This window comes from Colobus angolensis, unplaced genomic scaffold (genome assembly GCF_000951035.1).
Source record: "Colobus angolensis palliatus isolate OR3802 unplaced genomic scaffold, Cang.pa_1.0 Scaffold224, whole genome shotgun sequence".
In the NCBI taxonomy this organism is placed as follows: domain Eukaryota; kingdom Metazoa; phylum Chordata; class Mammalia; order Primates; family Cercopithecidae; genus Colobus; species Colobus angolensis.
Window position 1 is genome coordinate 5883030 of NW_012115422.1, and position 12500 is coordinate 5895529.

Below are 12500 nucleotides of genomic sequence, written 5' to 3' on the forward strand. Positions count from 1 at the left end.
AACTTAAAGTATAATAAAAAAAAAAACCTAAAAGGATTTAATTATGCTGAAATTTTAAATCCACCAATTTTTGTTGTGTTCTATACATGTGATAGAGGATTAGCTACCATTGCTGATGTAAATCCAATCTAAAATAAAATTCGTTTTCACTTTACTCTTAAAAAAAAAAAAAAAAAAAGAAAATCAACTCAAGATGAATCAAAGACTTAAATGTAAGATCTAGGACCATAAAAATCCTAGAAGAAAACCTGGGCAATACCATTCAAGGCAGGCATGGGCAAAGACTTCATGTCTGAAACACCAAAAACAATGGCAACAAAAACTAAAATACACAAATGGGATCTAATTAAACTAAAGAACTTCTGCACAGCAAAAGAAACTATCATCAGAGTGAACAGGCAACCTACAGAATGGGAGAAAATGTTTGCAATTTATCCATCTGACAAAGGGCTAATATCCAGAATCTACAGAGAATTTAAACAAATTTACAAGAAAAAGGATGGGCACGGTGGCTCATGCCTCTAATCCCATGGGAGGCCGAGGTGGGTGGATTACGAGGACAGGAGTTTGAGACCAGCCTGGCCAATATGGTGAAACCCTGTCTCTACTAAAAATACAAAAATTAGTTGGGCTTGTTGGCACACACCTGAAGTTCTAGCTACTCGGGAGGCTGAGACAGAAGAATCACCTGAACCAGGGAGGCGGAGGTTGCAGTGAGCTAAGATTGTGCCACTGCACTCCAGCCTGAGTGGCAAAGCGAGACTCCACTAAAAAAAAAAAAAAAAAACGAATTTAAAAGAAAAAACCACCCCATCAAAAAGTGGACGAAGATATGAACAGATACTTCTCAAAAGAAGACATTTGTGCTGCCAACAAACATATGAAAAAATGCTCATCATCACTGTTCATTAGGGAAATGCAAATCAAAACCACAATGAGATACCATCTCATGTCAGTTAGAATGGCAATCATCAAAAAGTTAGGAAACAACAGATACTGGAGAGGCTGTGGAGAAATAGGGACGCTTTTACACTGTTGGTGGGAGTGTAAATTAGTTCAACCATTGTGGATGACAGTGTGGTGAATCCTCAAGGATCTAGAACTAGAAATACCATTTGACCCAGCAATCCCATTACTGGGTATATACCCAAAGGATTATAAATCATTCTACTATAAAGACACATGCACACGTATGTTTACTGCAGTACTATTCACAATAGCAAAGACTTGGAACCAACCCAAATGTCCATCAATAATGGACTGGATAAAGAAAATGTGGCACGTATACATACACCATGGAATACTATGCAGCCATAAAAAAGGATGAGTTCATGTCCTTTGCAGGGACATGGATGAATCTGGAAACCATCATTCTCAGCAAACTATCACAAGGACAGAAAACCAAACAACACATGTTCTCACTCATGAGTGGGAGTTGAACAATGAGAACACGTGGACACAGAGAGGGAAACATCACACAGTGGGGCCTGTCTGGGGGTGGGAGTTAGAGGAGGGATAACATTAGGAGAAATACCTAATGTAAGTGACGGGTTGATGGGTGCAGCAAACCACCATGGCAAGTGTATACCTATGTAACAAAACTGCACATTCTGAACATGTACCCCAGAACTTAAAGTATAATAAAAAAAAAAACTAAATAAAAATAAATTTTAAAAAAAGATATATACAACATCCAAGAAGAAAAAAGAAGTAATATGATCCTTCTTGTGATGCAGCTTCTCGGTTCTTACATTCATTTTAAGAAGACCCTTAGAAAACTGGAGGGTGCAGTTGTCATTCTTTGGAGCCTACAGTAAATTTTCTTCTCCTTAATGTCCCTATGGCTCCTTGTGTGTTGCTCACTTTTGCATCATTCTGCCATGTCATACATTGGAATTATATACAAATAACACTGAACAAATATACTTCAGGTTGCACACTATTCTCAGCTTCGGAGATCTAGGGTCTCACAACCTGGTGATGGAGATAAATAAGAAAATAAATCACTACTACACAGTGTGTGAGGTGATGTACTGACGTACCCACAGGAAGTACAGAGGGAGTTACCAAGGAATATGCACACGTGCTGATAAACTGCAGGCTTCCTGAGGAAAAGGGCCATGTACTCCCCTGTCACGTGGCCCTGGATTTCTCACCAGTTATGGTTCAGAAAACAGTGTTTAATTATGTGTTCTTGGATTGAGGGCAACTAGGCCAGTAAGTAATCTGGAAACCATATTTGCTGGAAGACTTTAACTAGGTAATTTTAACCCCAAGGAGAGAAGACTGGAAAAAGGTATATTATTCCCTCTATTTCAAGGATTGTTATGTAGTAGAGGGAACCAACTTATTCTGAAACATTCCAGGGGGCAGAAACTTCAACCCATTAATCCTGGTTCTGACTTCCATAGTGTTAAAGAATACGTTTCTTACATAGTAGAGAACCTTAGCATTGCTGAATAAGTAGAAAGCATAGGTGAAGCTAATTGAAATAAAGTGACTATTGGGGTAAGTTTGATTACAGTTTTTCCAGCTTTCGTCACCCTGACACTCATGTTTTGTACTACTCAACCGATCAGCATCTCAGAAACTTACTAGAATGGCTAGCTGCACTTACAGACGTATTTTACTGCTTAAATTTAAAGATAATAGATATGAAGCCCTTAACTAAAAAATCAGAATTTCACCCTTTAATAAGCATTTCAAATCTGCTAATCTTAATCATATCCCACAGAATTAGTTGGCTAATAAATTGCATCAACCCTCATTTTTTTGTTTTATGAAAACAAAAGCCCTTGAAGCCACCACTGGGCATATGAACTGGGAAGAAATATCCTGACCAGAGTTTTCTGTTATCTCTGTGCTTCAAGTATCACACAGAAGGGCATGAACTCTCACAATAAATATGTCATCAAGATGGAAGAATATTTTTTCATCACAAAAATAAACTATGTTTCCTGTCTTTCACTAGCATTTTTATCTATCTCTTCAGACTAAGGAGACCCAGTGGACTCTTGAAGGCTGTACCCCGGAAAAGCAAGACATCGGTTTCACTGTCAGCTGGATGCCAAAGAAGTGCAAACAAAGCAGCACGTGTCCCATGTCAACTGGCCCACAGTGCCGCAGATCCTAGGAACTCTGAAGGAGCCAACAGCAGTAGCAACAACAAAACAGCATTAAGGCTACGTTCCCTGCCAGCTCCATTCCCAAATATTTATGGAAAAGCCCCTACTTCTACAAGTCCCCCATCCCTCCGGAGAATGCTTTCATTTGATTGCCTCAGTATTGAAACTCTTCAACAACAGCATCCGTCACTGTCAGGTTTCTGGAGGTAAAACTGCTGCGTGATGATCATGTTGGTTGAAAGAAGAGTGAACTGAGACCACAGAACCCATCTGTTACCTTCTAGTCTCCTAGGAGGAATTTCACGTGATTCTACTCATTTCCTTTGGACCTAGCTAGATTACTACTGCTGTATAATAATGGGCAACTGTTGCGTTAAAGCACAAGCTTTTGATGCTTTTTATAATCCCTATTAGTGATAGGTCGTATAGAACAATAATCAGTGGAAATTATATATATGTATTTGGTAGGATCTCATAAGAATTTACATAGGAAAGATTAAATCCTTTAATCTTACATAGGAAAAATTGAGTCCATTAATCTTTGAGTTTTAGAAAGTTGTGATAAGTAATTTATCATAATGATCTATTGTCTAGAGTCTTTTGAAGGGTAATATAAACACTCAATCTATTTGTGACTTTAAAACATCTTCTGGTTTTTTAAAGTCCAGAATGACAGGCTGGTGGAGCTAGAAGTCAAGTTAGAACTGTGACAAATGAATTCAGGAAGTCTTTCCATCCAGACCCTGTTCTATTTAGCAGTAAAACTAGAAGACATATTAGGCAGAAAGAAAATGGTTGTTTCTATCTATTTATCTAACCTCTTTCCATAGCAAAAGATGACAGGTTAACTACTACTTTTCTCCAAATGTGTTCCCTACTCCACTCCTGGCCCACACAAAATTCTTGTAGAAAGCCTTGGCACACAAATTGTTGGTTAACAACTAGACTGTCTTTCTATTTGTTCAAAGGGAATTGAAAATCTTTTTGTAGAGTGTTTTATTAGATTTGCATCTGGAAAAATTCACTATTCCATTTTTTAACTGCAACAGTGAAAGAGGAATTTTGCTGATCCAGACCTGCTTTTTAAAGAATGACCTTCATTCATTGACCCTTAGACGGAACATTCACTGAATTCAATGATTTATTCAACTAAGAACATTTCTTGAGGATCTACCATGTGGCAAGGAACCTTGCTAGATGCTAAGGGCAAAAGGATGAACAAGGTAGAAATGGCCTCTGTCCTCAAGAGCTAAACTCTAGCAGACCAAATAACAGAATCTCCTGGAGGCATGTCCTCTACCATCCTCTCGGAATATCTACAACTACTTCTTTCTTTCAGAAGATGACTAAAAATGAAGCTTTATTTAACTTTTCTTAGAACAAGCTGAGGTATACATAAATAGATAAATTTCAAATACACTGTCATACATAAGCATTCTCACATTGACATCTTTTAAAACCTCTAAACACTTCTGCGAGAAATAAACGTATTTCTTGCCTTTAGTATGATGTTCATGAAGCTGAAGAAGTGATTTTAAGGACTCAGCATTCTCAAACTCATGAGTATTCTGGAGGAAATCTTCAGCTTGGTCTATTTTAATAGCAAACTACAATAGAAATACAGAGGAAAGACATTTGTATAAAAATTAATGTGCCATTGTTAGTTACCTGTAGATGTTTTTCATAAATTAGTAGCCCAACTGAGGATGTGTGTTTGTGCAAGGGTATATGTTCGTATGTGTTTGTGTGAGTGTGTGTTGGCTTACGGTGTTTGTGTGAGGGTGTGTGTTTGCATGTGGTCAATTTACAAAGTGTCATTGGTAAGAACTTTCTTCTCCTTTCATACCTAATTTTGTATGCTGAAATAAACCAACCTGTTTATGGTCCAAATGCCTATTAAATTTTTCAAACAAAATCATAATGTCCTATGTATACAGTCACTTTCAACATTCTAAGGCACTTAATTAAGAATAAGCAGATAGTTAGCTAAGGGAAACCAGGAAGAGGTTAACTAAAAAGTAATCTACACATTTACAAGTAAATGTAGCTTAAGAACTCACTTAGAGAGAAGGTAGAAGTATAGTTATTTTTTCCCTCTATAATTGAACTTAGCAGTGAAATATGCAAGTTTCCAAATAATACATAGTCTAATCCTATATTTTATACAAAGCAAATATATATATATTTGTATAGGAAGCGGTCTGAAAAAATACACACCAAATGGTGACTTAATGAGAAGAAATGAAATTAAGGATGAGCAAGAGGAGGTAAAATGTTAATATTTGAATCTATAATTTGTAATTCTGTTTGCATTTTTATCAATAATTTGTATGCATTACATCTATAAATAAAATGAGATTAGATGGAGCAAGAGCGACAAGTGAGAAATTTATCCTCTCTTACAAGGAAAATGCATAGCAATTTCACACTCTAAATGGTGAGGAATATGACTGGTCTCTCTTTTTCTTTTTCTCCATAGAGGCAGTGGGAAATTGAGAGAGATAATTAACGTGATGTTAAAATGCTCAGGAAAATAATCTTAGAAACAAATTTTAGAAGACGGCAAAATACATTTGGTTATCCTGTCACAGTATGTCTATAGTGGTAGACAAATAGCTGGCTTGTTTTAGCACTAAGATTCAACAGTAATTATCACTATTTATATAAGCATTTTAATATATTCACCTTTGGATTGGGTTTAGAATAAACTAATTAAGGAAAATTATCAGTGTAAAAGACACAGAAGCTTGTGATGTTACTTATCTTCTGTTTCAAGTCTTCTCCAAACTATCATCTTGGAATCTGGGGATTCTTAATATTTTAATGTAACTATTTGATTAACACAATCGACTGTAGTTTATTACAACAGCCATATGAAATCCAATTATAAATGGAACGGAATGATGAGAGAGACACTGAAGAGCATGGGACATGTTTTGGAAATGCAAGGAAGGCCTCTGTCATCCTATTAGAACAACCTGATGGACATCTGCTGCTGCCACTCAGGGGCAGTGTTTCTAAATTATAGCACAGTGTTTGAGGTGAGAATAACCCAACTGATAGTTCTGTCTGTGAGTGAGCCTGAAATAATCTTGTAATAATGATCAACCATGCAATCATTAGTAATTTTTAATTTCTCAAAAACTTCTGCATGCACATAATTCAATAAGGGAGTCAATATCCACATCATTTACATCCCTAATTCACTCAATTTCTAATAACTGATTTTGAAAATATTATTTAAAGAGAATCTTCAAAAAGAAAAAAAAATTCCTAGTAGGTGGTTTGTTTGTTACCTGCAGAACATTACAAAAAGTTCCACGGTCACTGTTTAACTTATATTTATATTTCAGTTTGTTATCAAATTAAAAATAAACCAATAAGCAAACAATGCTTTACTCAGAAAAAGCTTCCCTAAAGTTCTGTTTACTTTTATCGGTATTGTCCTTTCTCCACTCTCTTTTATCACTAATAAAAATGGCTTTGGCATACAAAGGGGGCATAAGGATTATATAGCAGTTTGTCTTCAGTTTAGTATGAAGTGATTCACAAAATTGGAAATGGGATAATACAAGTAATAATTAGTCTTTTCACTAGATGCAATAAAAGCTCACACAAGTGTAAGAATAACAGTGTTGGGTTGAATTATGGTTTGGCCTGCTATTTCCTTTTACTTCATGTTATATCTGAAAGGAATTTACTCATCATGGAGAAGATAAGCTAGCATTAACACTAAAGCACAGTGAGAAACAAATATTGCTCTAATGCTAGAAAAAGAAGAAAATTTCCTGGACTCAAAATAGCTGAGTTTCAAGGACAGTTGACACCTGTACCCTACTTACTAAGATAGAATGAGTCAGATATATCTATAATTTGGCCTCTGTAGGTGTATTTCAGCTGTTTTATTTCTTTTCAGGGAAGAAAGATTGTGTATGAAACTTCTTCCAAGATGGTCTCTGAAATGAGTTAAACTTCAGTGTTCAAATTGTGAAAAACAAGCCTTGAAAGTTATAATAAGGTTTTTATTCCTCCCTTTTGCTTTTAAACAAGTTCATGATGCATGAGATTGCCTACTCCAATTTTTAGGTTCTATTACTAATCTTCTTTCCTTCATTATTTTGGATTTAAGTCCTGAAGTTTTAGTTTAAAAATGTCATATTTTTCAAAGCTAGTGCTTTATCATAATGAAGCAGTGCTCTCACATCAAAATGAATGGGCTGCCACTTGACAGAGAAGTTAAAAGTGAAATTTCCAATAACTGTCTTATACCAAATATAATACCTCTTTTGATAATGTTCTTTGAAACTCACATTTTGAAATTAGAAACCTCAAACAATTGTAGAATTTGAGAAAACTCACATGGAGACATGACCTTCTTAGGTCCAGAAGGACTTTTTCTTTCTCTTGTATTGTAAGGTGTTCAAACTATGGAAAATCAACTATATGCCTTAGGAAAGTACTTATAAAATGCTATATTTATGAATCAAATATCCTATGGAATATTCTATAATTATCTTTTTAAAACATAGGCAGCAAAATGCAATTTTATTCTCCAACTTTTAGCCAAGAACAACACTCTAGACCAGCATTTCTTAGTAATCCCACAATCAGGGTAATTGTTTGATTTAGTAACTGTATTACTACCTTCTATAGAGGGAAATAATCATAATGACTTACGAGCATTCCCATTATTACTTAATATTTTACCAAATTTTAGTTACTTAACTGTACTTTGTTTTTGTTTGAAGACCTACTCTTAAAACAGTAATAATTTTATTTATTGACAATCAAAAATTAAATATATTGTCTATGTATGTCTTGGTTATACTGCCATTTTTTTAACTGCTTGCAATGTCTATTTGTGGAAAAACACACATTTTCAGGAGTGCTGTTCATTTGTTCTGATGTTGGGAAGGGAGAAGTTTTTTAAAGCACAAACCTCTAAGGCATTTTCAAAAAATTCAGAAGTCAACCTAAGGAGCTCCATTCTTCTTTCAAGCATGGACACCAGGGCTGCCCATGCTTCACCCAGAGTCTCAGCCATGGCATCGTAGACCTGACTCTGATCCTTGTTCTCTTCAGCTGTCTTGTCTGCTTCCTGCAAGAGTTCCCATACCCGATCTTCCAAAGCCTAAGTACAAAAGAAAAAGGCATAAGGCAGGATGTTAACTCAATGTAAGAATACAGGATCACATTTTAAATACTTGGATATTAGAAATTGTATGTGGTCTAGGAAAGATAATTTATAAACACAAACTGTTATACAAGAAGGTATATCAAACAGGAAGGAAGGAGCGATCAGGATTGAGGTGAGCCAGGGAGCATGGCCAGGCTAAAGGGATTCACATTTAAACATTGTCCAAACACTGCTGACATCTGTTAAAGACACATGTCTACATTCACAAGGGGTATAGAATATTATGTTAATCTCACAGTTCCAAAAAAAAATAAGAAAATTAATAAGAGCACACCTAGAAGAGTGATCAAGAATAAAGGTTGTGAGAAACAAGCCCAGTAAAGCTTACTGTTTATTGCAAATAATTGTCATTAGTTGTTAATATGACCGTGACGCTTAATGTAAATATTAAGAGTAGATTTTTAAACCAGACTAGTCATAATTTAAAATTTAAGATATCTATAACCAACATTATCTACTATTTGAACAAAATATGAAAAATGAAAAGGAACATGTGCTTATGTAATTGTCTCAGGGATAGGAGGATTTAATAAGTTCCATATAATTCTTGAAGTTAGCATCAAAATAAAGGCATAATTTTTTTTTTGAGACGGAGTCTCATTCTGTCGCCCAGACTGGAGTGCAGTGGCACGATCTCAGCTCACTGCAAGCTCCGTCTCCTGGGTTTAGGCCATTCTCCTGCCTCAGCCTCCAAAGTAGCTGGGACTACAGGCGCCTGCCACCTCGCCCGGCTAGTTTTTTGTAATTTTTAGTAGAGACGGGGTTTCACCGTGTTAGCCAGGATGGTCTCGATCTTCTGACCTCGTGATCCGCCCGTCTCGGCCTCCCAAAGTGCTGGGATTACAGGCTTGAGCCACCATGCCCGGCAAAGGCATAATTTTTAAAGAGTACAGTAGACTAAAATAGTATGAATAAATTCTAAAACATCAACATAAGAAAGAACTTAAAAATGTGATAAAGAAAAATACAACAAAGAAAACAAAAGAAATAAGAGCAGGTTTATAAGGACACACGCACACACACACACACACACAAACATAATGACAAGTACAAATTAAATATCAATTAACACAAAAAATGTGGATGAGCTAACTTTTTAAACAAAAAGACAAACACTATCAGAGTGAGAAAAAAAGGCAGCAAAATTCAACTAATTTGTGTTTCCTACAGTGTCCCTAAAAAGAAATACTTTTTGAAAATAAAGAGATGAGATATATCAGGCAAAGACAGACAAGAGAAAGCAGGACTATAATACTGAACAAATTAGAATCAAAACTAAAATCACTGATGCTTAAAAATGGCCTTTAGAATGATAAATAGTGCAATCAACAGTAAAGACACTCATGAACCTTTGTATCTGTGGCACTGAAATATTTCTTTTTTTTTTTTTTTTTTTTTTGAGGCGGAGTCTCGATCTGTCACCCGGACTGGAGTGCAGTGGCCGGATCTCAGCTCACTGCAAGCTCCGCCTCCCGGGTTTACGCCATTCTCCTGCCTCAGCCTCCCGAGTAGCTGGGACTACAGGCGCCCGCCACCTCGCCCCGCTAGATTTTTGTATTTTTTTAGTAGAGACGGGGTTTCACCGTGTTAGTCAGGATGGTCTCGATCTCCTGACCTCGTGATTCACCCGTCTCGGCCTCCCAAAGTGCTGGGATTACAGGCTTGAGCCACCGCGCCCGGCCGGCACTGAAATATTTCAAGTAGATATAAGCAGTCTTACATCAAATGAACAGAGAATAAGAACTACAATTATAGACTGTTTTTAAAAATAACAATAAGGCTACTACATTTAAAAACTTTAAATATACAGCTAACCTTATGCTCAGATTAAATACATAGTATTAGACAACTTGAACAAAGAAAGAAAACAAATTATCTCAACATCTAGGTCTAAATTATTTAAAAAAATAAATAAAACAACAAATTAAAGGGGTTAAACTGATTTAATACAAAATCAGAAATTAGCAGTTTAGATTAAAATATTAGAATTGATTTTTTAAGTTGATTAATTAAAAAGCCAATGAAATATTAAAACAGCTGACAGATGTCAATAAAAATGGGAGAGTAGATAGCTCCAAGTGACCATTTCTGTAGAGAAACATCAGAAAACGCAGGGAGGTCGAGGCGGACGGATCACGAGGTCAGGAGATCGAGACCATCCTGGCTAACATGGTGAAATCCCATCTCTACTAAAAATACAAAAAAATTAGCCGAGCGTAGCGGTGGGCAGCTGTAGTCCCAGCTACTAGGGAGGCTGAGGCAGGAGAATGGCGTGAACCCGGGAGGTGGAGCTTGCAGTGAGCTGAGATCCGGCCACTGCACTCTAGTCTGAGTGACAGAGCAAGCCTCTGCCTCAGAAACAAACAAACACGGACGCAGGCAAAAACTGTCTTATTTTTGTTAGAACTCTGGAAAGTAGTCAAAGATTTACAGCAACCAAACAAAGGCTGAAGCAAGAAAAAGGTGACTTAAAAATGGTAGAAAAGCTTTGAGATATTTTTACATACCCTTGCTCAACCCCTCCTGGGTTCAGCAGAGACTATTAGAGTGGGTAATAATAACCAGACTCAAGTGTATATCGTCTACAAGAAACCTACTCCAAATATAAAGGCAGAGGTGCATTAAAAGTAAATGAAGTGGAGTAACAATGTGAGGTGATACGTCAATTAGCTCAATTAATTTAACATGTGTTAATGTATTAATTATTTTGCAATGTATACATACCTGAAAACATCATATTGTATAACTTAGGTGTATACAATTTTTAGTTGTCAGTTATACCTCAATAAAGCTGGATAGAAAAAAAAGTAAATGGATGGAGAAAGATGTACCATGCTAACACTAATCTAAAGAAAGCTGGAGTAGCTATGTTAATTCTAGACAGATAATATTTTAGAGCAAGGAATATTATTTGAGATTAAGATGGGTGTTACATGATAATAAAGGAGTCAATCTACAAGAAGGCATGACAATTCTAAATGTGTATGAGCCTAACAACAGAGAGTCAAAATATATGAGGCAAAAATTAATAGAACTACACGGAAAAATAGATAAATATACTAAAATAGAGACTTCAACATCCTTCTATCAGTAATCATTATACCCAGCAGGCTGAAAATTATTAAGTATATAGATGAACTGAACAGCACCATCAGTCAACTTGATCTAATTGCCATTTATCAATAATTCCTCCAACAATGCATAACATACTTCCTCTCAAGTTTACATGGAATATTCATCAAGATAGGCCATATCCTGGGCCATAAAACATACTTTAACAAATTTTTAAAAACAGAAATCATACAAATGTACTCTCAGACCACAAAATAATTAAACTACATGTCAATAACAGAAATATAACCAAAATTACCACAATATTTTAATATTAAACAACACACTTTTAAATAACACATGGGTCAAAGAAGTCTCAGGGAAATATAAATATTTTGAACTAAATGAGAAAATGAAAATACGATGTATCAAAATTTTTAAGATGCCACAATAGTAGTGCTTAAAGAAAATTTTATAGCATTGAACGTATACATATATATGAAATGAAAAAAGACCTAAAATCAATATTCTGAGTTTTCACTATAGGAACTAGAGAAAGAGAGTAAATTAAATCTTTAGTAAACAGAAGAAAATAATAACAATTAGAGGAGGAATCAATGAAATGAAAACAACAGAGAAAGTCAATGAAAGCAAAAACGAGTTCTAGGAAAAGATCAATAAAATTGATAAATCTCTACTCAGGCTAATCAAGAAAGAAAGAGAAAAGAAACAAACTACTAATATTGGAAATGAAAGAGGGGCCACAACTACTGATCCCATAGACATTAAAAGGATAAAAAGGAATACTATAAGTGGCTCTATGCCCACAAATTTGATAACTGAGATGAAATGGACAAATTCCTTGAAAGACACAATCTACCAAAACTCACACAAGAAAAAATAGGCAATCTGAACAAGTCTATATCTATTAAAAAATTAAATCAATAATTAATAACCTTCCAAATAAGAAAGCACTAGACTGGTGAATTCTACCAAATGTTTAAAGAAGAAATGATGCTAAAGCTAAAACTAAGAAATTTTTAGAAGAATTTTATAAGTAAATTTTCATCACCTTGAATTTGGCAATAGTTTTTTAGATATGACATCAGTAGCATAAGCAACAACAA

General features: G+C 35.4%; 1 protein-coding gene across 1 annotated transcript in view; it reads right to left on the reverse strand.

Moving 5' to 3' along the window:
* CCDC141 (coiled-coil domain containing 141) overlaps positions 1-12500 on the reverse strand; it is a 222953-nt gene that overhangs the window by 143939 nt on the left and 66514 nt on the right. Inside the window, exons 3-4 of the mRNA XM_011944052.1 lie at positions 8065-8256; positions 4624-4732 (exon numbers count right to left, since the gene is read on the reverse strand). Coding sequence (XP_011799442.1) covers positions 4624-4732; positions 8065-8256 — 301 coding nt within the window. The remainder of the gene's footprint in view (positions 1-4623; positions 4733-8064; positions 8257-12500) is intronic.